The sequence below is a fragment of the Echinococcus granulosus genome (assembly GCF_000524195.1).
Source record: "Echinococcus granulosus chromosome Unknown EG_S00088, whole genome shotgun sequence".
NCBI lineage: Eukaryota > Metazoa > Platyhelminthes > Cestoda > Cyclophyllidea > Taeniidae > Echinococcus > Echinococcus granulosus.
The window spans coordinates 74,473-99,352 of NW_020170468.1; the positions used below are offsets into that span (position 1 = coordinate 74,473).

Here is a 24,880-nt window from a genome sequence, read left to right on the forward strand (position 1 = left end):
CCCGACCTGGAACATTTGCACACGAAGATATTGAAATTCTTAACCAACAAAATTTTTAGCTTAATTCCCGTTGTCAGTAATGTGAGTAAAGCTTAAACATTAGTTGTCTATTTTAGCGCTAACTATTTCTGCCCCTTGGATTTAATCACCATAGATGATTTATTCTTTTGGCTTGGGCTAATGAAGCTTCACAGTCCGTCTACTGAATAGGTTTGCAAAGGAAGTACCCTCCAGCAAACCCCACGATAGACTCAGTACTAGGTGGAATATTGACTTCTGGAAGTATATCCCAAGCTAAATCTAAACACATGTGAAATCTTACTACCTAGGCTTTCCTGTGCATGGTGTCTCGTAAAAACGTTTATATGGCCTAATTTATCAACATCTCCTCTGCTAGTCATAGTGTCCTATACCATGGAACAAGCTAACTGTCTAACACAGGAATGAGAAGACTCTAGGATTTGTACTGACCCGGTCGCCCCAGACTATAGGGTCAAATTGCATGATTGCTCCTCTGTTTTGCTTAGAGTTTATGGGAATAAAGGAGAGCCACCGGAAAGCAAAAATGACAAAGAATTAGGACTCACCTAAAGTGGGAGAAAGGTGTGGAAGTACTCGGTAGTTTTGCGTTGCTTTTATTCGGTCATCGTTATTACTAGGCCAAAGCGTCGTAGCTAGCTCGTTGCGGCTCTTTGCTGTGAACCCCACCAACTCAATGTGGGAATCTCTGCCTATGCTGCGGAGTGTGACCGTCAAAACTTGAGGACTAACTCCATGTCTAAACTGGACGGCCATTCATCCTTCGACTCTTGCTAGTAACAAATTGCGTGAAAGGTGTCATTCACCACTTTTTGTAGACCTTTGTGTAATCATCTTCGTTAGTCCCTATTGTTTGATCACGATGCCCACCATTCTAAAGAGATGATAATCTAATCGGATTTTGTGCGGCATTTTCGAAGTCGATATCCAGAATTTGTTAGCTTTTCACAGTAACCAAGAATAGATTTTGAGGAAGGGTAAACAAGATCTGCTGGAATTTGGTGTCGTTGAGTGTTAACGTAAAATTGATTTTGGTTCATCCAAGCAATTCTTAGATACCACATCCATTGTGAAGGAGAAGGCTCGTTGTAGTTTCCATCAGTGCAGAAATTTCGCTGTTTCTCCTATGTACCTTTGGCTTCAAACTCTTTAATTGAGAGGACTAGCTCATTGAAAATGCAATGTATTGTCAAAGACTGGATTATCGAGGTGGTTAAGTTGTAAGAGAAATCAAGATTATATCCTCTTTAGACATTGACGGTGTTCTTTCAGCCACGAGGTTTTGAAATCAACCACTAGTTTCCAAAAAGGCGTGTTCAGAAAAACTCGCATTACATGCAGATGGCATGCAAAAACCGAATCTATCTGCTGTCTAATCCATCTTTGAAAACAAATCCGATGGACAAATTTAGGTGGAAAATGGGTTTTAATTTTGGACGGGTATCCACTTTCCTGAAAGGCAGTTTAACAATATAATATGGCTAAAATGGGTGCTTAGCAAATGAGGAAATCGCCTATAGGTAATAGCATTCTAAAAAAGCACCTAATTTTAAACCTATTTATTATAGTGTTACAATCATAGCAAATAATTATTTGTACACTTCTTATGAACTCAAATCAATTGACTTTACTTGTAACTATTTAAGTAGGCCTTCTGCTTCAAATAAGCATGGACCTTAAACTCCCTGGAAGGTTGTACTTATCACTTATCTGATTCTAGTTTTCTATTCTATTAACTTTCATGACTCAATTTTACATAGGTTTCTAATAACAGGACTTATTTACGCATGTTACCTCTATGGCGATTGGAAAAAGGAAGTACAGTGACAAATAAAATTTGTATACTTAAATACTTTTATTCTACCGTGTTAATAACAAATCAAATTTAATTTTTACACTTCAATTTATTTATATCAAAATAAACTAATATTGCAGTAGCCGATGCTTTTATCGAAAAGGTTGCCTAATGACTCAAATAGCGTTTTTGCTTAGCACATTTGTGCATAATTACAAGTTGAAGTAAGTGGAACTTAATAGATTCGGGTTTTCTTCTTTCAGATCTCTACTTCAGGTTCGCAGATTAAAATGACAAAGAAGAGGAGAACATCTTATGGATGAGTAGTATGGGAATGGTGCATAGATTATCAAAGCTTATGGAGAATCGGAACTCGTTTCCGCCTTGAGGTTTGGTGACGGCCACTCAGCCACGAGGTTAATGTAAGCCGACAGCCTCTCAACTGATAGGTAGAGTCAAGCCAACACGTATTGCAGAAGCACATAACGTGTAAATGCGGATATGGTGATGAAACATACCTTGGGATATGAATTGCAGCTACTTATGGTAAAAGGGCAATACAATATTTACTAGGTAAAATTTGAAGATATTTTATATCAGTTTCCATTCTGTAATTATTCCGCCACTACTATTAACAGTTTTTTTCTAATCTAAGGGAACACATTTCTAAAACTAGGCCATCTATTTACACCCACATGTTAAAAAGGTGGAACTGTCTTAGTTATCTTGCAAATTTAGGGAACTTAATATCCACCAGAGTGAATAGTGCTTAACGGTTCATGTTAAGAATGGGGGAAGGGGACCAAGTAAACGCTGCAAAATGCAAACCTAATGCAACAAAATGGCTCGTTTTTGCTCACAACACGCAATCAAACTAACCTGGGAAAAGGGAGAGGGAAGGGGCGAGGCGAACCTTTCGTAGTGCTAGGGTAGAGGCAGGGAGAAGGCATGTAGTCTCACCCCACCTGGGCTCTCAGAGTGGCATGCCGAAATCGGCTTTTTTTTCGTGACAGGAATAAATTAATTTTGCCACTCGTGGAGCCGATTTCGCTTTCAGTGGATAGTCTGGCGTCACGCAAAGTACTGTGGACAGATTTGGACAAACAAGTTTGCTAAAACGACCACTCAACCGTAGAAATGCCCCCCAAAATCCTTCATCATACCTTTAGTGTAAAACTACAATCCCAGAAATTTTAGGATTTATTCACAGCGGATTAAAGTTCTCTTCAAAAATTCAAAAGTAACAGCTGTTGTTTACAAATACGATACGTGCTGAGATAAAAAGAGAATTTACTCAGGAGGGGACACTGACAAAGTTGGTGAAGATGTAAAATGGATGGAAGAAAAAAGGTTTCCACTACAAAGTTGACTGCCTACACGTAATTTCTCTCCGCTTTGGTGACAAATTGGGTGTGATTCGACCCTAAGGAGACTTCTGAATTGTTCTTTCATGATAAATGATTCAAGAAAACGTGTTGACTAAATTTTAACATCTAAACTTCTTCAAACACCTATCTGTATTACCTCTGAAGAAAAAGTTGTCAATTTGCGCAGGAAGGGCAACAAAGAATATGTTTTTTAAAATTGAGGAACATCTTTGGTTGCTATTTAAAAAAGTTTTGAATGCTAAAACCAAAAGATTTAGGCTTATTTTACTTTACAGACTCCGAACGCACAATTCCCAACTGCTATGAACCCTTGAGTGGAACTTGCAAAACCACTGTCACTGAAGAGGAGGTAAGGGGAAGAAAGAAACCTTTGTTTCCTAACGAAGTCCTTCCTTTTTACCTTCCTTCCTCGAGGCAGGAAGGGAAAGGAGTGCATTCTTTTCCCCTTTCTCATTCCCTTAATTCCCTCCCCCACTTCTGGAGGGCAATTGGCAGGACTGCATTTGACAGCTTTCTTGGCATTCCAACCCCTCACATCAACCGCGCTTTGCTGCTCAAACATGGGACTTGGGGAGTGCACAGACGTAGACGGAAGGAATCAGCTAGATGAGATTAATGCATTTTAGCTTTGACAAGACTGGGCGTGTCGCAGCTGGTACTTATTTTCAAGAAAAGAAATTTACTACATAAAAGCAATTTGTCTCCTTGAGAAAGTAAAAAAGCTATAGCGCTCTGATTACTCCTCATGCCCCAATAGGGTAAACCAATATGGAAAAGTGGTTTATCATTGTTGTATGAAAGAGTTGGTAGGCGACAGAGGGCGATAGGATAGGTGGATACTGAGAAGCCTGCGTGTTACGGGGTGCGTATCACCACACTGGTGGCAAAAGCAGCCGGAATTTCTTTCATTCGATAGTAACAAAAAAATCTAATGTACTGCTTGCTTGAATTTTAAAGATTCAAGGTAAACTCAACCACTGCTGCCTTCTAATTGAACTGCTCCTCGATGTCCGAAAATAAGTGCAATTCCCTACTAAAGAGAATTTTGTTTATGTGGGAAACATTGTTAAAATTGTTGTTGTTTCCGATACTTACAATCCATTAAATTTGTTGGGTTTGTTAACTACCCATTACTCTTTCCAGTGGTTGCGATTTCTGGTGGGAAACGTTGATCAATCGCGCGCATAGCTCATTGTGTAACCATTTCGCTTCATTAACAAACACCTCACCTTTGAATTATGATTTATGCCATTTTTGAGCCTAAGAAACATTGCTTCAGTGCTTAATGAGAGAGATGCAAGAAGTTCAGTGAATTTTACGAATACTTTGTGTTGGAATGTGAATGTAACCTTAACAAGACAGTAGAGCCATTCCCGAAAACAGCATCTTATTTTAGTACACAACTCTTCGCAAATCACGTTTCAAACACTTTAAAAGTAAGAGCAGTAAAAAATTAGGAAGAATGACTTACCGGTGCTAGGAGTATTTTTTTTTCACATTGGTTAAGTATCACTGGATGTTCTTTTAGGTGCCGCATTTTTGTCTTGGTACTTGCCCTCTGAAATGCCACCCATGTACCCCATAATTTTTTACCCATTGAAAGACGCTCCGCCGGTCCCGGTCTTTTTGTTTTGGTAAAGTTTAAACAAAATCCACAATACTGACTGCCGCCGAGATGGGGCACCCTTCTATGTGTAGTCTTTTATCAGTCGGCGGCAGTCGGCCGGGCTATTATTAGATGAAGGAGACTACTTAAAACGTATCATTATTGTCACCGTAATTAAGGATATATGGAGTTGTTTTTACCTTTCAATGAAAATATCACTCACGTCTTGTGAAATTAGGCGGCATTTTATTGTTATCTTTTGAGACGCTGTGTGAAGCATTAAAATAAGTCCCCCGTTACTCAAATCTAGCTCTTCTGAGTTCAATATCCTGGCGACGAACAGAAAATAAGGAGTTATTTTTATTTCTTTAAAAAAATGAGTGAGCGACTTTAAAGATTTATTAGTAATTACAACGTTGATTTCAATTTGGGCCAGACCGTCCATATGGTGGATGTGTAGCGTCGGGTACTTGAAAGCTACCATGGAACAAAATGAAATCGTAAAGCCATGTAGTCAACAACCCAATCATCTAGCTAATGATCATGTCCAGGCTTATCTCTGGCATAAACTAGTTTGTTTATAGAAGTTTTTCACATTAAATTCGTGGAAAAAAGGCAAGCCGGCCGAGTTCACACAAAGAATACTGACCTCATTCTAAGACTTCTAAAGAGCCACACAAAATTCACACATAAAACAGTCACTTTGGCGTTGAAAGAAACTTGATAATGCGGGGCTATAAAAAATCAGTTTTAATTTCATTACCAAGAAAAAAGGAACGAGTTTATCCACCAGCTAGTCTAATAATGCCTAGTCACATTACTTCAACTCATTTCACCTTGATATCAACTTTCTACGGGATTTCATAAACGTGAAAGACATCAAAGTAAAACATTTTTCTTGAATCTTAGCACCACTGATGCAGCGCGCACTAATTACTAGATTACACGGTCATAGATTAAAAAGGTCACGAATACGTAGAGAACAAAGAGCTGAACACATTTAAAGGCCGTAAGCACCAAGCACAGGTGAAGTGGATAAGCTTTCACTGAAACAGAAACGTCGTGCATGGGGATAGAATTCCTTAACAGTAGCAGATAATATAAAGATGTATTTTAGGAGGAGGGAAGCAGCATAAAGGTGCTTTGAAGCGGTTAAATTTACGTCTCTCACTCTCTACCTACCCTAAACTTTGTGTTTCAACACACAGCAAAGACCTCAGCCCGAATGGGTGCAAAAAGCAGCACACTGGGTGGTCCCTGGGCTCCTAGCTTTCCCCTCCCTTTCCACTTCTGATTCTCTGCCCAACGCACACTTAGAGGCGCGCACACCTGTAAAAAGTAAGCGCACTGATGGCCGAGAAGTCGGCGTGTGCACCTCAGCTGCCAATTTACCACGGGAATATCCCTTGCCCTTTTCGCCCTCCTAGAATGCCACCTCTGGGTCCTTTGTAAATCCCCTCTAGCACTAAGCGTTAATTGAGGATGAACCCTAAAGGTGGGGGTTCGGTTAAGTGGCTCAAGGCTTGCGACTCTGATTCCTTCTTCTCAAAATTTTTAAATGTCAGTATCGAACCGTTTTACTATAGGGTCATTCATTACTGAAAGCAAGTTAAGAGTCCGGCAAAATAATTCAGAATTTCGGATTTTGATCCTTTTTCTCTTTTTGGACTCAAAATGTTAAAAATAGGCTTCTGAAAGAGAAACACCAAAAATGCTTTGTATGCCCTGCCTCTAACATGTAAAAGGTTATATGCTTAGAGGTATTCTTGGCAAAGACATGAAGTGGAGCCCAGACACAAACTATTGTCAATTTATAAAGTTCAAAAGGCTGCAATGCAAACATTCTGAGTAAATGAAACACTAATATTCATAAACTAGTCATTTCCAAGTAAATCATTTTTTAACCGATATCCATGAGACCAGTTCATCTAAATGAGAGTTATTAATTTTCCCTTTTTTAAATTATCCAAGTTGGCTTTAAATCTGCCTTTTTTAAGCAAAAGTACATTAATTTAATCTCTGATAGATGGATTTTGTATTGAAAAAGCTGGTAAAGACCATAGCAGACATTAAAATTGATATCACTAATTAGGAATAATAAGCTCTTTGTCAACTTGAGGTAATTGTATGTTGTATTTCTCGCACCAGCACATTGCTTTGCACTATTCGCATATTATTATGCTGCACTTTGGGACTTCCCTGAAGACGAAAGAAGAGATAGTACTCAAGGAGAATATGTACTATCGACTTACAGTAAGGCTTGGGGCTACCAGCATCGCCCAAAACAATGGTGGAGCCCGACGTGCCCCGTTAACAAAACCGATAGTTACACAAACTGGTAACATTTTACAGCTATGTTATGTTTTACGAACTTGTTACCACAAAAATTATCTCTGCTAATAAAATAAAATCAGTTTTGCTGTAGTAGCGTAATAAAATTTTAGGTCCTCGTAAGGTTGAAATGATGGTGAAACAGTGATAGGAAATGCCTTAATTGTGATTCTCCCCAAAAAGATTTGCACCTTGGAAAAAAACGATATTTCGATGAAATCTCCTGAATTAATAATTTATCCTATCGTAAATCGGGCTCGCAGCGGTAATCCCCTGGTGGTTGTAAATTTGATTTGCTCAATATTTTAGTAGCTATGCCGATAAAAGTTGATCTAGAATAAAATTAAAAAGCCTCCTAAGTAAATTCCCCCACAGACCTTATTCCTGAAACTCTTTTCTGAAGATGTAGGCTTGTAATTCTATGCTAAGCTTTACATTCTAAAGGAGGTAGTAGGATTGGTTTTAATCGGCTCCCAACTACCTTTTTTACACAAAATACGGATTCGTTATCCCAGAAATTGTATTTCATCCTGAAAGTCTCTCTTTTTATTTGAGCCAGATCATGGTCCTCAACTTAAAAACAATAGCAGCTAATCTTCATTTCTAATCTACCCTGCTAGCATGAATGTTTCAGCTTGTCAACTTAAGCTTCTCGTTCTCTTAATAAAGTTTCTACATTAGTCGCATTTATAAGCGAAGATTTGGTTGTTGAAATTGTTGTAATACTTATTAAAAACCAATTATTTGGCCGATATTAAGGCTACTGTTAGCACATATTACTAAGTATTTCCTACTAAGGCCGAAGAGAATAAAGTGACTGCCAAAATTTCCAGAACAGAACCATAAGTTATAGGAAATCTGTGAGAAGCTGTGTATTACTTATACTGTTTTAAGGTTCCTTTCAGAGAGGAGGCGGGGATACGAATCGAACCTCGTGACGGAGTCGATGTTCTGCAAGCCTGACAGTGGTTACGGATCCTCACCCCCCTAAACTCTGTCATGAGGTTCGATTCGTATCCCCGCCTCCTCTCTGAAAGGAACATTAAAACAATATAAGGATTATTAATGGGAAATTTTACTGATTATATTTGATTTAAAACCATCTACACTTACACGAAAATGTGACTTACTTTGATAGAGATAACTGATACCTTGAGTCGATGCAACCTTGTTCGTGAGAATGGAAGACCTTTCGGCTCACCCAAGATCAAATTCTGCATTTAAACAAGTACGTTGGAAGGACAACCATACAAGTGATTGAGTGAACGTATAAGTATTATAAGCATATAAATGCATATGGAAAAAATTAAGCCTGTTAAGCTCAACTAATCTCCTTTGAGTTGAAAATTCGAAGGCAGCACACATGTGCTATACGAAAGGAGAAAACTTGGTAGCAGGTGTAGAAATTTGGAAATTCGAAAAGAATGCTTTGAGGCACCCAAGTCTGATGGAGAAAAAATGTTTGTCCTGTGCCTTGGGCAAGCACGATTCGTTTTCTATACACGACTATACACTATACATTCGGGCACGCAGTTATGGGGACCAGAAGGCACTGAGAATGGAAGTAGACGACTAGAGCTTTTGAAAAAAGCAGTAGCGTCGATGATTGAGCGGGTCTGCAAACAAGATTGAGGCTCTCGGCGAGGTGTGATTGGGCCGCTGACACCACTTTTTTCTTCAGCTTTAGCTCGGAATGCCACCGATGTCTTAGGTTTCGGTCCCTTTGCCCTGTCAATGGCAAAAGTAAGTGAAGTGAAGATTTATTAGGAACAAAACTGCGTGTTGCGCCTTTTTATTTTATATTTTCATTTGTGATATATTATTCAGGCTCTGGGAGTTACCGATTCTCTAGGGTTACGGGTACAGACAACTGATGAGAAAGCAGTCATGCCAAAATTCTTTTTTGATAACCACTCAAGTGACAATTGCATTTTCACTCATTAGAAATTACAAAAATGTTGATCTTAATATTTTCTACTAAAAAAATATCTTACCAATTATGATTTATGGAAAGTCCACCAAGGGATTGCAATTTTACTTCTAAAAACGAATTTCTAGTTTTTTGAAATTTGGGTCTTAAGCCCTGCAAAACACTGATATCATTTTGTACTTACATAGTCTAAATCATCTTAAATACGATTTTTAGTTTATTTTGATGAGCGTCTTTTATGGCAAAATGACTGTAGCTTTAGTTGTATTTTCACTAGCGGTATAATAAAGAAGGTCTCAACTAGATGTCGTACAGATATCCTTTTTGATAGATTAAAAAAAAAGAACAAGTCAGAAAAATCTGACTTTAAATAACAAGGTCTTTTCCCATTTCCTGCGGTATCAATTGGCGTGATTTTAAAGACCTCTTAATTCTACTGTAGAAGATCCCATCACCCTTCTTAATATAACTTTATAGACCAAAAATTATTGTTTATGATCGGGCCCAATGGCAAGACTCTAGAATCATTTGGCTTGATCTGGCCTCATTGTTCCTTTGATACTAACTCGTAAAGTTGTAGACACATGCATAGAATATGTGGGCTGTCAAATGGTGTGTAGTGGCCCACGCCTTCTTTTATATTCTCTAGCGGGCTTTGCTATACTCTTGCTGAATCAAAAGGGCTTAATGCGACTCCCATCTTATCATTTTTGTGAATTTACTCTGCAAGTCATCACCTTTAGTAAACTCTTAGTTTTTTGTAGCATTTTTCACCTAAACTCTACTTGCCTCACATCTAAGGAATCATGTGTCTCTTATAGTACCTGTGGTTCTTTATTCAGTGGTTTTTTCCCACTGTCATCCTTCCTTTGAGTAATAAGTTAATTAGTTTATGGTTCGTGAGGTATTACGGGAGTATTCGCTGCCTTGGTCTTATGACTGATGTGTTTATCTTAGTTTTTATTTGAAAATGCAGGCTATTTCCGAAGGTAAGGAGAGCGGGAGGGAAATTATCTTTGGGAGCAGAGGGCGCATTTTTAAGGTCCAAGCTATAAAATGTAAAAAGCGGTAGAATCGTGTCCTTTTTCTCCGCGGGAGAGAGATAGAGTAGGGGAGCTGGCAGCATTCTCTGCCATCGCGCAAGCTCTAGTAGACCCCACACGACGAGAAGAAGAGTTTGCAAGTCAGCCAAGTACCATGCACAGAGGGGCCGTGAGGTAAAAGCCGTCTGTAAAAAATGATTAATTACCCCCCAGTAGGCCAGGCAGCGAGGTAGCCCACGAATCCCAATAAGAGGCAGAGGGAGGAAGGTGGAAGGACAAAAATGCTTTTTACCCTCTTTCCTCTTATACCTTCTCCGTCCCCTCTGACCTTATGCCTTTCTTTATCGTAGATAAATGTTAACATGACATCCCAGTGTTTCGTATTTTACTGGACCACGAAACTTGCCGTGTTTTTTCAATTTTAATGCAATAATCAACTCCCAGGAGTAAAAGCAATCAGCTAGATAGAAAGTGGTATAATCCGAGCATAGATTGGGAACTGGGCCATAAATACACTTTATTGTTGAGTCGAAATGCTTTCGTGAAATACTCTCCCCGTGCTCACTTCCATTTATTTAGACCTATTCGGAATTCCAAGTGGCCTAAAATCATTTCGGTCCTTATTATTTGCTTTGTGATCCAGATTCGCTTGCTAAAAGCAACCATGATTGAAGAGTGATTTATGAATGCCTGCAATGGTTAACAAGTTAAAGTTTCTGATAACCAAATATGTAAACTTGAAATTATGGTAAGCAATTCTATCCTAAGTGCGGCAGTGAATATATACGATGATAGCAGTTGCCTACCCAATGAGCTATCAAAGAAATTACCTCCATTTGAGGACTCTAATATTCCTTCCAAAATGAGTCAAAAGTAATTACAAATTACGTTAAAGTCTGGCAAATCCCCCTAATTGAAGAGTTTACTCAATAAATAAACTATTATTCTCTCCAGTCTTTACTTGCAAAGGTTTTCATTATTGTCACAATTTTATCGACGTCTATGGTGTGCTCCCTTTCAACGGTTGACCTGCATCAGGCAGGGTTTGACAAAACGAATGACAAGCCTGCTGTCATGTAACGTATGTTAATAGGTTGGCACGACGTTTGCATGTGGGTATGCTGGCGTTTGCAGAGGTGCTCTCATTGCCGCTGCGCCATGCTGAATCTTCACTTCCCTCGCCTCCTCCTCCACCGCCCTTGCTCTTTGAGTTTCTCTTCCCATCAAAAGGGCTTGTTCTCTGATAACAATTTTTTGCTCTGTGGTAGGTCGGTCTCTCATACACGTTTGCGTAAATGTGCTGTCTTAAGCATTGGCGTCTGCTACTGTTTCTGGTGCTATTCCTGCTTGTCGTCCAGCACGACTGTTGTCAGGGCACCTGCATGCCTCACACAAGAGGTTGTTCATCATTTCTTGCCGAGAAACCACAGAAACCTCCTGTTGTGGGTACTACAGGCGCGCCTGTTGTTCACTGGTGCTTTTTTTACACAATGCAGCGAAGCAACACAATTTTTCAAGGTCATCAAGATAAAATTTATCGTTCGTGCTGTAAATCTAAATGCTGCGCTTGGTTGCTACACAAATGGTGATGGGACTGAAGTAACATGGTGGGATTGAGCATGGTTGGCGAATATTTTGCATTTGGATACATGTTTGCCAAAGAAAATAGTTTTTTTCAGGCGTCAATCAACGTTATAAGAACAAATTGCGATGGTCATTTTTATTTGTTTTGTGTTTAGCTGATTCAAGGCTATTTGAAAAAAGTAAAATAAAGAAGCAGAGACATAGTAAATACTTAGCTGAATTATAAGCCTTTTTTTAGTTTAATATCTCATCGCCAAATAGTTTGATTTAAAATAATTCCGTGGATACCTAATAATATCATCATTTTTCTGGAAAAGAGCAAAAATTTTGTCATCTGTTGAGCCTCAATGTACTTGTAAGAAACTCCATAATAAGATTTGTGCCAAGAATTATGACGGACACCAAGAAAATACGTTAACACCTAGGTGAGTATACTGAAATTACACTATACGTCTAAAGATGGCTTTTTGGAGAAGAAACGACGGAGCCGAACTGTATATTTGTTTGGATTTTGTGCGGGTGAATTACAAGCAGTGTAACGGTTTTCTGCAAGAGTATTTACAAGACCTTTTCTTTAAGACACGTGCAACCTAACCGAATCACAATTACCAATGCAACAAAATATAGTTCAAAATCTTTGCGCTGGTGGCATATAGCAAAGACGATTATCAACCACTAATTCTAACAGACGGTGGTTCTTGAGCGTTTGTTAGTTGCTTAAGTTTTATCAATTCCTTTTTTGTGTAGAATGCGATTTTAAAAGCCCTTGAGTATGGAGAACCGTTTCTTACCTATTAAATGACTTGGATATTAATCGAAAGTAGTTTAATGCAAGGAACGTGACTTTTAGACGAAATGCTTCGGTATTCTTCTTATTTGTCCCCTCTACCCTCAGTTCCAGACCACTGAATATAGAAAGCTGGTTTAAAAATTTATCACTTACTGCGGTAATGTGAAAATTTATAAAAGATCGAAGTCTAATGGATAATCAGAGTTTATTCCCTCCTTAGAGATCAATGACGCTTCCTTTGTCACGAGGTTGGTAAAACTTCCTCACTTGTCACCTAAAAATGTATTCAAGCAGTTATTTACAGCAATATCATTCATAAGCTTCTACAAATACATATACTTGGCAATCCGAAATTTCAAAGTTCTTTCAACGACAGTACCTGATTTCGTACACATATTCTTTTTCGGAAAAAAATTGTTCTACTATTTACTCACACGCCAAATATTCTTTAGGATCATGGTACTACTTTGAAACACATTGTTCTACTCATTAAAATTTTTGATTTACCCTAAATAATTGCAGACCACTCAAATTGAACCCGCCCACCAATGACATTGTCCATTTACGAAAATCTGCAGCTGATTAAATGGTGTAAAAAAGAAGATTCTTGGCCGGTCACTAAATCACAGGAAACTTCTGTTTTTACACGTTTTACTTACGTGTTCACCTTAGCTTATTAAAAACTTAACTACAAGGAGACCCATTACATCTCTACAGGTGATATGATAACTAAGAAAATTAGAAAAGCCGCTTTTGACAAGACAGAAGGTTTGGGTTAATGAAGTCAACCGTGTTTGCCTTGGTCGTCTGTTCCGATATTTTGGATAATAACAACACAAGCCGCATTGCACTTTCTGGCTGCTGTATACTTGTCAAGACTGGTTAAATGTACGATGGATTGGGGACAATTGCGGCGAAACGGAAGCAAGTAGACTACAAAAATAAAAAAGTTATACTTTTAATCACCATCTTCACAAGTTCATTAAACAAATTGTTGCCCGTTAATTGAGGACGAAAATACACTTAGTACTATTTCATGGAATTAATAAGCACAATTTGCATTATTATAATGCCTGAATTCTAAGAAGTGTTACATTATTTCCCCGAATGTCAAAAAGGTCACAATATTTAAATAAAGGCAAATATTTTGCAACTTTCGCTATTTGATTATCCCTTTTACAACGAAAATTAAATGCTACCAACTGACAACAAACGCTCTACATTTAGAGATTAAAAAAGGAACTCGTTTTCCTTGGTTTCTTAGTCCAACAACATTTCCCTGACAACGCTCATAGCTTTTACACGATCATGAGGCCGCCGTGTATCACAATTTGAAAACCTCAGCATCGAACAAAAAATCACCACCTTTTTCCTTCTAACTGCAGCATGGGTGGGCTCTTCACGTCCAAAAAAAACACTTTTGACGGATATCATTGTGATAAAAAGGGCAAAAAATCACTTCTACTTCTTTTCCTCGCCTCCAAAGCGATGAGTCCCGCCTTTGCATAGATGTTAAGATGTGCGTGAATGCGTGTGTGCTTACCTCAGTCAGCCGACTTTTTCGTTGAACTCAAGGACTGCCAAAGAGTGCGTTATGGTGGACACTGTAGGTAGCTTGGGACCGAGAGAAATGATTCCCTGGAACCTTCAATGCACAAAACCGGAAGGCAGGACGGAGTTCATTGATGATATTGATAATGATGGGGAGAAGTAGGGTGTTTGGAGGTAGTGTCATCATTAATAGTGTAAACATAGACAGAAGCGCGGGGAGCGCAGGCAAGGAATGACCTCGTAAAGGAGGGTGGAATTAATTTGCTGGGGGAAAATTTTCCTTGTGGGTGGTCGTCTATAATAAATGTACGCCTGCATACGTACGCTTGCCTTTTGCAAGATGGGTGCTCTTAAGGGCTTTCCTTTGGTTTTCCTCTGAGAATTTTAGGATGGTTACTCGATTTATATCCTGTAAGTTGTAATTCATTCAGAAGTATTCCCTTTACGAAACAAATGAGAGAAACTAATTTTGGATAATTTGTTAAAGCTGGACTTTAAACAATGTAAATTTATATCTATTCCAATTTTTTCTGCTTAACTTCTGGAGGTTACATTAATGCTCAGTAGGCCATTGTATATCTATTACCTGTTTTTTTAAATTAAGTGAGACTGCGCCCAAACGTCCTAGCATGTACTACATTAGTATGAATAGCAAACTATCCATCAATTTGTTTATTCAAACCCTAAGTAATTTTGACGCGCAATTTCTATTTAAAAAGGCAATTCCTTATGAAACAAGTATCAAAGCACCAGTAGAATCATCCATTGTAATCCTTCCCAGATTGACGAATGTGCTGATGGAGAAAGCTAGCCTGGAGGGCACTTTGATTAGTGTAATTGTATAGCCACAGTGGCTCTCATCAATACGTTAATTGTAGCAACGAGGTACCATTGTTGTAATCAAATGTTATCTAAATTTTAAGGACGAAGCAATCACTCATGACTGGAATTTTATCTACATTTGAATATAGAAGAGAGAATTGAGTGTATGCTAGCCAAAGACCAGCATAACATTGTATGGGTTTTGAAAGTAAGAATCAACCATATTTTTTATTATTAAAATGTATAACTTAGCTTCTGAATTTAAAATAAACCGAAATTGATTGGAATTTGTTGACCTTAGCAAAATCATTCACTTGATTGTAATGTTGACTGTCGTCATGAATCACTGTGAATGGTAATGTTCCTGTTAGTACAATCTGTGGTCTATTAGAAGGCTCAATTAAAAAGGTCAAAAGGGGTACAAAAGAGATGCATATGGGTATGTTTTCTTTCGACAAAAGGCACCATAATTCATTGTGACAGGAGTGAACGCATTACTAGAGGATAGAAAGTAGGTGTGAGGTAAGTCTATGAAATTCTAAAATTTGACGACTGAATTTGATCCCGCTTTTCATTTTTTAGCACAGACTAAATAAGAGGTGGATGCATGATGCGTCTAGTTTGAATACTTATCCCAGTTTGGAATTCTAAATGTTGTGTCAGGGAAGATTGGCGAGCATGACAAGTTTGTGTGTAAGTAAAGAGGACAGACCTACTAGCGGTAAAACATGGGCAATATCTCCTTTATGTACAACTCAAGATGGACTGTTAACTAGACTAATGCCTAAAATCTGTTGCATTCGATTGCTGCTTTTACAAGATAAAGTATTTTATTATTCCTTATATTTGGTCACGGTGATGTCAAAATGTAGTATTATATAAGCAACCATAGTGATATCCATTCCAGAGAAAATGTCTGTTTGTGGGTATTTCTGTAGCTTTGCTGCAATTAGTTTGCGTAGTTTTAGACAAATTATTAAAGCCTATGGGAATAAGTTGCTGTTACATAACAACAAAATTTAATAGTAAATTCCCAAATCTGAGATTGGACATTTCAGTAGCTTCTGTTCCTTTCCCCAAGCTTATATCATCGAAGATGCTACATCGACTAAGGGTATGAGAGCTGTTTGATAAGAAATAAATTTAATGGAATATTTTTTTCTTCCCTTTGCAGTAAGCATGTGCCAAGAGGTGAGCAATATTGTTAACAAAAATTAAGGAAAAAATGACCTACAATATCGTAGGTTTTGTTCATTCACTATGTAAAGTTCCTTTTATAGGCCCCCGAATTGTATACCAAGTCGGTGTCAAATGGTGGTGGAGGTATGGTTCTCAAATTTCAGCATCTACCTGCATCGCCTTAAATAGGAGGAGGAGGAGGGGGAGGAGGAGGAGGTGAAGACAAGTTATTATCGCCATATGTTCTACTGCTACTGCCGCTAATCCCCTAATGACAGCCGTCCATTACTCCTAATAAGACCTTTTTCATCACGTCTACGTCGCCATAATCTCAACCCACCCTGCCCTCTCCCCCCTTCATTCCTCTCTCCCTTTCACCTTCAGCTCTAAGCGGCGTTTTTCAGAGATAGATTTATGGACAGTTAATTAAATGCTTCCAAAAATCTTAATAATCATCATTACTTTAAACAGATGATAATTAATGGGGCTCAGCAGATTTCCACCTCCATAATGGCAACTTATGTTGGGAAAGCGATGCCTATTTCGGTCCTCATTGGGTACTCCCCAGTTATGCCTGCGTTAACAAAATTAAAATTAAGTTCGTTTAATTCTTCAACAAAATATTAATTACGGAAACCACTTAATAATACCTATTTGTAACCTTGGAATTTAAAAGTCAGCGTAAAGCGTAAATTATTTTAGCATTGTTATTTCGTTACAACCTTTTCTTTTCATTCAATTACTGACGGAACACCGTAAAAAAAGAAGGCTTAGTTTTAAAAATCACATTACCTTCTTCAAGCTGTTGTCTAAAAATGGTACAAATTGTGGAAACACATTCATCTGTTCTTAGGCTAAATATTCCGGATCATAAAAGTTGATGAACCATGTCCCGTGCAACCTTACATTCTGAAGATTTCTTTATGATATCTAATACTTATTATTTTTGGATATTACCACCATCGGTGACGACGACTCTTCGGATGTTATCGGAATGTGACAAAATTTTTAGTGCGACAACGTGAACAAAATTGCATCTAACTTTACATATTTTTTTTACTAGGGAGAATAGGGACTGGCCTGAACGCTTGTGACTTCCTTTCTTAATGATTTTGTAAAAAAAATTCATTTTAAAGAATCGGAGACAGTCTCTCTCAATACATTTAGTTTTGTCTTTTTAAAATGAATTATAAGCTTGAACAAGTTCCGTTCTTGGCATTTGGGTCGATCGTGGCATAAAAAATTCTTTTAATAAGACAGAACACTCCAAATTAGCTTCAAAAAATCAACTTAATTTTATGCAAAAAAGCGAATATTCCTGACGGAGTGTCTTAACCATGAATAAATAAACTTACTTTCCTAATCTGCTTGCAAAATTATGCTATTTATTGTGGGAAAGGACGGTAGTAGATTAGCATGGGCAGCTATTTTTGAAGGCACCTAAAGTGAACAATAATCCTATTCGATTTGCACAGACATTGAAAGGACGTGTCCACATCACACACTTTTCTCCAACTTGCCAAATCCTACAACAAGAAAGGAGTCAGGAAGTTAAAGTTATTTTTTCTTACCATCCAGCATCCATGCACCCTGACCGAAGTTATGTGCTTTTTTCTTCTGCCTTCTTTGGGCTATGGAATTATTTTAAACAGTCATTCATACTTGACCCAAAAATCCTTTTCTTCCCTATTGTCCTGGCTACGACACGATGCCATTGCCTGAGGAGGCAGAAAGAAAAAAGCATTGACATTGAATTACGCAAAAGCCATTGCGGAAATCTTTGTTTCCTCTGGCTCCGATTGTACAAAGTGCAAATCCGCAAAAATTTGGCACTGAGGTCAAGAAGTTCCTGAAATATCGCAGCGACAAATTTGTCTGCAAGACATAAATAGAAGAAGAACTTGCACTTGTATCTTATAGTTAAGAAAAGTATAAAAGCAAAAATGACTGTTTTCCCTTAAAATTCTTAAATACCAACCGAGTACGGTAATGTGATTTTGTTTAAATCTTTTCGAGACTTACTCGATCCCCGACGATTACCTTAGTTTGACGTGGTCCTACCTTCTTGAGACTACCTTTAACCTCGACATCCAACATTTAGTGTTGTACATCGAATTAAATCTTAAAACAGCTCATTTAGGAGTTCTGAGACTTGAATAAGACTTATTTGGCTTCTACTTCACTTTTCCACTTGGAATTTTACACAGTTCTCATTTTAGCTCTTTAAACTTCTGTCCTACTTTTAGAAGCTTGAAATTTAGCAAAAGGCACACCTCTTCCTTGGACTTATAGCCTTAAATTAGGACAAAAGCTGGAGATTTAGAATCAAGGGGAAATTTAAAGTAAGAATCCACGAAAATTTCTGTAAGCAAAGGATGATCTGTTTGGGAAAGTTAACTACGGGACCTAGTGGAATCAGGTCGACGACCGCCGGGAAGCGTAGTGTTACCGGTTGCCCTTACACTCTCCACCGCGAAATGGCTATTCCTCTGAAGTGACCGCGCACGGCATCCCTCCTTCTATGATGGGAATTTCTTTCATGCCTGTGTTGTGTACAAATCGCACAAACAACTTCTTGCACACACGGATTCCGTATGGGCGGCAAAATGTAGGGCGAATTCAAAGGCACCAGAAAAACGGAATTTTATTACCATCAGCAATTATCTCGCATCCTTTTCCCCTTCCCATTTTTTTTCGCCCTAATTCTTTTGTTTTGAACTAATGGACCCTTTTTTGTAAAAAGCCGGAATATTATTGCAGAAACATCTTAAAAATATAGCCTACGTGAATGTTAGTAATTAGATATTTAGTTATTTCCGGTTGCTGATTATAAAACTCTGCAAAAATTAGATGTAGTCACTAAATTGTATCATTTGAGCAGCTTGTTTGACCCATTCCACATGTGTAAACGAGGAGGCCTGGACGCCCTTACCTTTATCCCTTTGGCACTGTTTATATGGCACAAAAAATTCGACCAAATTGATAAAAGGATTAATCATGAAAATGATTGTCACCATCCCTTCAATTTTACCCTAGTTTACTAAATCGCAAAATTGTTTATAAGCACGGTCTAGGGTTACATACTTTCCAACTTTCCATCCTTTAGGCGATTATCCATTAAATTATATCCAAACTTCCCAGCGGCCATCTGAAGAGGCTACCCATTAATTTATTTACCGTAGTATCATCTTCGTAATTTAAAAAAGTTAATGTTGCTAATGCTTATTACTAGGCCTTCTCACTGATAGAGTTCAGCGCAACATCAGAGTTAAGTATGAAGGCGTTCACAAAGTTCGAAATTATTGATTTGTTTTGAAGGACCATAGTTGTGCACAGCCGCAGTCACTAACTATGGTTGTTAGACAGTAGGTAGAATACGTTACCCAATAAGGCGGAAATACAAGATATTGGTCAGTAGGCCAAAATTATCTAAAACTTTTGTTGGATAAGGGAACATTCAGTATTCTTTACACGTAAAATTGAAATCGGTTATATCCACAGCATTTGATGGCGATATTTTGCACCGTAGCCACCAACTTCGCCTCTATTTTCTGATGCCTTGGTTGCCAGGAAATGTCAGTCGTCCATCAGGCAGGTTGAAAATCACTGCAGCAACGAGGCGGGCGCATCTGACATGTCAACGTAGGCTGCCTCTCGCAGTTGTCCCCAAGGAAGCTACCAAATTGTGCATTATCATCGTCTGTCAGACAGCAGCAGTTTTCGCTAGTGCACAAAATGGCCACACAACGAAACTGTCAAACGAGAAATGTCACCAAATCTCTCGCTGTCCCGCTGCCTGGGCTTCCACCTTTGCTTCTTGCTTTTCTTGGACTGAGTTTGTTGTCATCTGCCTAGCTTATGGATGATACAACTGATTTTCTCCTTCTGATCAATAATAAATTGTAGTTTTTCAAAATTTATTTAAGATTATTGTCCAGAGTTTCATTATTTAGTTCACTCACCCCAATACTGTAATTAAAATGAAAGAGATATGGAAAACAATAACGTTCTGGTATAGTTCTTTTAGGAATCACATAATTTGGTGGATTTATGGTTAGGTAAGTTCTTTTTTATGTAATCCGAAACCGCCGGAACAACTTTTTATCATCATTCTGGCGTCATCGAATTCCCGTGAAGTATGCACGAAACTTGACTACGATTGCACTTAATTGGACATCCCTCCTGTGAGAGTAAATATTTGGTGGTAAAATCAAACACGGTGTCAGTGCGTCGAAATCTTATGTAAAATTCGTTACTTGATTTTTTAATTTGACCACACCTTCTCCACCTCAGCGATTTGCACCAAAATGGTTACTCTAAGTATCACGCAGTTCGGCTTCAAATACCGGTATTTTGACCTGTTTCAGAAGCTTTCAGATGTTTGTTAGGGTATATCTAGCAGAGGGTCCCTCCTCCGCATCTGAGGAGTTGCTAGTGTTTCGTCAATGCTTTTTCTCTAGAGGAGTGTTTTTTGCGGCGTAAATGAGTGTGAACTACAAAGCCTTGTTCCTTCACACTTTGTCTTCATCTTTAGAGTGGAAGTGGGTTTTTGTGGAGGCCTTTAGAGGCCAGGGAAATTTTTCGGACTTTCTTTTAAAGAAAAGAGGCCGTAGAGGACAAAAACTACTACAAGGCTTTCTTACTTACATTGTGCGAGTAGAATTAACCATGGTAAACATCCATCTCCATTTAAAAACATGTCAGCACTCCCTTTAACACATATTTGGACAGGGAAGGAAGTTACTGTTTTGCTTTGAGATTTGTGAGAATTTCCTTGGCGTATTTACCGCCAACACCGTTACTTAATAGTCATAAATGAAGGAGAAATAATTCGTTTAGAGCAGCTTTTCTATGTCATTTAGTTAAAAACTAAAAGGTTGTCAAAAACCATATCTGCTTAGTATAGGTATGAGAGATCCCGTTTGCGGCATTCAAATAGTCTTGTGTTAAAGTCTTTTAATAACCTTGGTAATAAATTTATTAAAGACTAATTTTTACTAGAGATCTTTGCAAATTTTATTAAAACTAGTTAGCTAACCACCAAATATTTAAGTTATTAAGGTGCATTAGAGTAGAATTACATTATGAAGGGAATAAATTTGTAATATAGCAAAACTAAGATCATCACGTAAAACCAACTTGCCCACATCTTATAAATGCTTAGAGGAAGGTTTGCATGATATATAGTTGCTTTTTTATATTGCAAATAAATCAGATTGATTTTTTCACAAAATTTGTTATTCATAGCCACTATTCCTTTTAATGAAGCAACATTTTATAAAGGGAGTTGGGCAGGGAATAAATAACCCAACTTGAAACTTAGCTGTACTGATTTTTATAGTCTGCCTGTAGGTAATTTAAAGAAGTTAATTGTTATAAGGGAAGGATTTCTAAGAATTTAAACAAATTAAAGTGCAATAAACTCGATTATTTTGATGCATCAGAATAACAGATCCCTTCAATCCTGACCATCCATGGCTGTGTCACGCTGCAAGCATTGTTCACTCTTATCCTATCCAGATATTGCTGACACTAGTTTTGTTATTTTACCTCCACTTAATCAGTCATCAATCATGACGAAGATTTCTGAAAAACTCTCGAAAGAGGTAGTTCTTCCTCCCAACTGTGGGTGGTCCGGCAAGCGGACTGAAAAATGCCCAGGGATAATTTTCGACGGGGTAGTGTGTATATAGGTGTGTGTGTCTGCTTGCGGTAGACAGGCCTCGTAGATGCCTTTAGTAGACTCCAAGACTTCCTTTTTATGTAAAGGATGACTGATACCATTCCCCCGGTTGGCCAACTTATGTTCGCCATTATTTAATGTCTAATTGCTACCCAACTTCACGAGCTGTTTTGTAGCAGACAATTACATTCTTATCTATTCCGCGAGTAATTTGAGTGAAGTTTTAGATTGCCATTTCAAATATGGTTCTTGTTCTTTGTTTTTAAGTGTTTCTTAGTGGATCTTGAATAGAAACTTAATCTGTTATAGGATTTATCCGCATCCTTGCAATGTATTTATTTGGATGCCCTTTATCCCATGATAACCAAGAAAGAGCAACTTTTGAGAAAGTTTTGCCTCTGATGCATGAAAACCTAATGCGTCATAAGTCCTTTTAGATACATTACCTTGTTGAGCTGGTACAGTAGTAGAATGCTGTTTTAAGCTTGTAACGATATTATTACAGTAGTAACTTATGTGTAGATCGAGACTGATTATATGCATTCGAAACGGGTCACTAATGTCCAAATTCTAGATTGCTAGAAAAAAGCTCAACAGACTGTCATCAAACTTCCCAATGGTCCCTCACCTGCTTCGTTTGTACTTAAAGCCGTCTACTATGGGTTGGTTCTATGAGTCAAGTGAAGTATACATTGAGAATAGTAACGACTCACGTTCACGAAACAAAAGCCATCAAATCCAGATCTATCACTCTGAAAATGCCTTATTTACAGTTGTTGAGCATTCAATGCTTGGCGATGCTTAATAAAGCTTTCAGGTGGAATAATTTTTAAAAAAACGTTAATGGAATATTCATTTCTGTTTTAAATACCTCCTGTAATCACATCTAAAACCACATCTCTTTAATGCATAATCAATTTCAAACCATCCACATTTAATCCATTACTGTTTTCCAGAAGGCCTTCACGTTTGATTTGCTCTCAATGAGTTCTTTTAACATTATTTAAAGTCTGCCTAAATTTACTGGGTTGCATCTTCCCATCCAATGCCACCAAATCATTTGGAATTTTATCGTATTCTGGATGACCTTGTAAATTCCTCTTTGGTCTCCATTTATTTGCAGGAACTATTGCTAACCTAGTAATGAAATATAGGAGAAATGGATAAAGTAGTAATATCAGTGTACCTTTATAAGCTGATCAACTCGTGGTTCCCTTAAATCTGTACCTCATTTTTGCGCAAACCTTATTAGGACCAGTAACTTCTTCCTTTTGGACTTTGTGATTGCCTTAAAGACCGCATTGCTCTTTCCTAGCTTTAATCTGTGTGAATTTATTCGTGATCGGTATCCTTCCTTGACCAAATGGAAAATCTCAATTTTATACTCATCAATTTAAAAGTGCTACCATTGTTGCAATACTCAAGACTTGCTCGTGTCAAAAAGGAAAGCTTTGAATTTTGCCACAAGCTGAATCATTTGTAACACATTTTTTGTATTCTTTAACAAGCTTCAAATCAATTGAATAAAAAAAAAATGGTAAACTTTAAGGGTGTCTGCTTATTAGTTTAATTCAAAAGTCTCTTTTAATTTGACTGCTTTTACAAGACGTATCCAAGAAAAAAGACTGCCTTAAGCATGTAAAGAAAACTATGTACAGATATTTAATTTCAAATTTTAGGACTACGTATTGTCGAAACCAAGTAGCCTTCGGTTGCTAGACGCTGTTTAATTGCTGTCTTGGAAGCATGCAAAACTGTGTACTTAACATCAAACAACAGCGGCAAGCGTCTACCCCAAAGCGGCCTCCACGATACTCACGTGTAGTCCGCCTGGCCTGAGGTGCCTCATTTTACCCGCCAGCACGAAGGACCTACATCGACGGCTGTTGAAGACCAGTTTCTTGGGAAAGCCGGTGCGGCATGCCGCCTTCGATCTGAGCGCTTTCAACTGCGTCTCTGATGTAGTCGCGGCAGTAGTAGTTGCAGCAATGGCAATGCCAGTTGCATTGACCTAGAACGCGTCCCCTGCAGCAAAAATGTATTTCTTCCTCTTTTACTACTGCTTACTTTGGCTTCCTACATTGAAGTCGATTTCGGACCGAAAGACCCTACTTTATAGCTGTGCGCAACTGGAGAAAACAAGGCAGAACAGGTACTTTATTTTGCTACTGTACTAGTTTATTTACAAAGTATTTCTCATAGAACAATAAGGGTTGTCATTTTCGACTGTTTATCACCTGCTTCAGTAACAAGAGAGCCAGAAAAAGAGATTGGATATAGTTATATTGGTTTATTGCGATTACACGCAAAAGCTCTGACGGTACTAAAATGCATCAAAATCTGCTAAACTGCTTTCATTTTAATTTAAACAATGCTTTAATGAGCATCAGTCGAAATCAAATGTGGAAACATTCTAAGTGCTTTGTAACTTCAACATAGACATTTGTATTGCGTAGGGTGGTATGATAAGAAATAGATGCCTTTATGAATGAATTTGCACTAGATTCTAGTGACTCATATTTCAACAGTCAGCATTGGTAACTGATATATTTACTATTTTAGCTTAAGCTAGTTTAATTTAGAAAAAGTCAATTATGTTGTTTAGTGTTTGACTATGCAAAGATCACAGTATTATTGCAGGAGTAATATTGATAACGTTAATAATTTTTTTAAGACTCTACTTTTTACGAAATTACTAGTTCTTTCATTGGCTTCTGGGTGACTTTCGTTTCAAATTGATCCTGGAATAGAATACTTTAATAGTAACTCAAATGTTTGGTTGATTGCTTAAGCACTCTGTAAGATACCCTTATCAAAGTGCGACTTGAGGCTTATATTTAGCAAAAAAAAATTCTAGATAATTTGGGTTCATCCTAAAAGTTTGCCTAAAAAATCCTGTTATCATTGAAAAACAAAACTTTTAACAGTTTTCAACATTTAATTTATTTATAAAACTATTAGAAACCGTCATGCTTATTTCGCACAGGAATCTAGAAAAATTGAAGAATTCAGTGTCGCTAGAGCCAAACGCAGGAAAGTGATTTTGACAAGTACCAAATCATGTTTGCTCATTTCCCAAAACTCCCATTTTTAATAAATCTTTAGCGCTGTTTTCTTGATATACCTTTTTCTAGATTAT

General features: G+C 37.9%; 2 protein-coding genes across 2 annotated transcripts; one reads left to right on the forward strand and one right to left on the reverse strand. All coding sequences in view use genetic code 11, as the record gives it.

The window, feature by feature from the left end:
• Positions 1–4,863: 4,863 nt before the first annotated feature.
• Positions 4,864–5,312, reverse strand: EGR_07827 (hypothetical protein; the record flags this gene model as incomplete). The annotated part of the gene is made up of 2 exons (XM_024497076.1): positions 4,864–4,950; positions 5,241–5,312. The coding sequence occupies 2 exons, from the start codon at positions 5,310–5,312 to the stop codon at positions 4,864–4,866; spliced, it is 159 nt and encodes a 52-aa protein (XP_024348487.1).
• Positions 5,313–14,100: 8,788 nt separating this feature from the next.
• EGR_07828 (hypothetical protein) lies at positions 14,101–23,756 on the forward strand (the record flags this gene model as incomplete). The annotated part of the gene is made up of 2 exons (XM_024497077.1): positions 14,101–14,216; positions 23,567–23,756. 2 exons carry the CDS (start codon positions 14,101–14,103, stop codon positions 23,754–23,756), a joined length of 306 nt encoding a protein of 101 aa, XP_024348488.1.
• Positions 23,757–24,880: the final 1,124 nt, after the last annotated feature.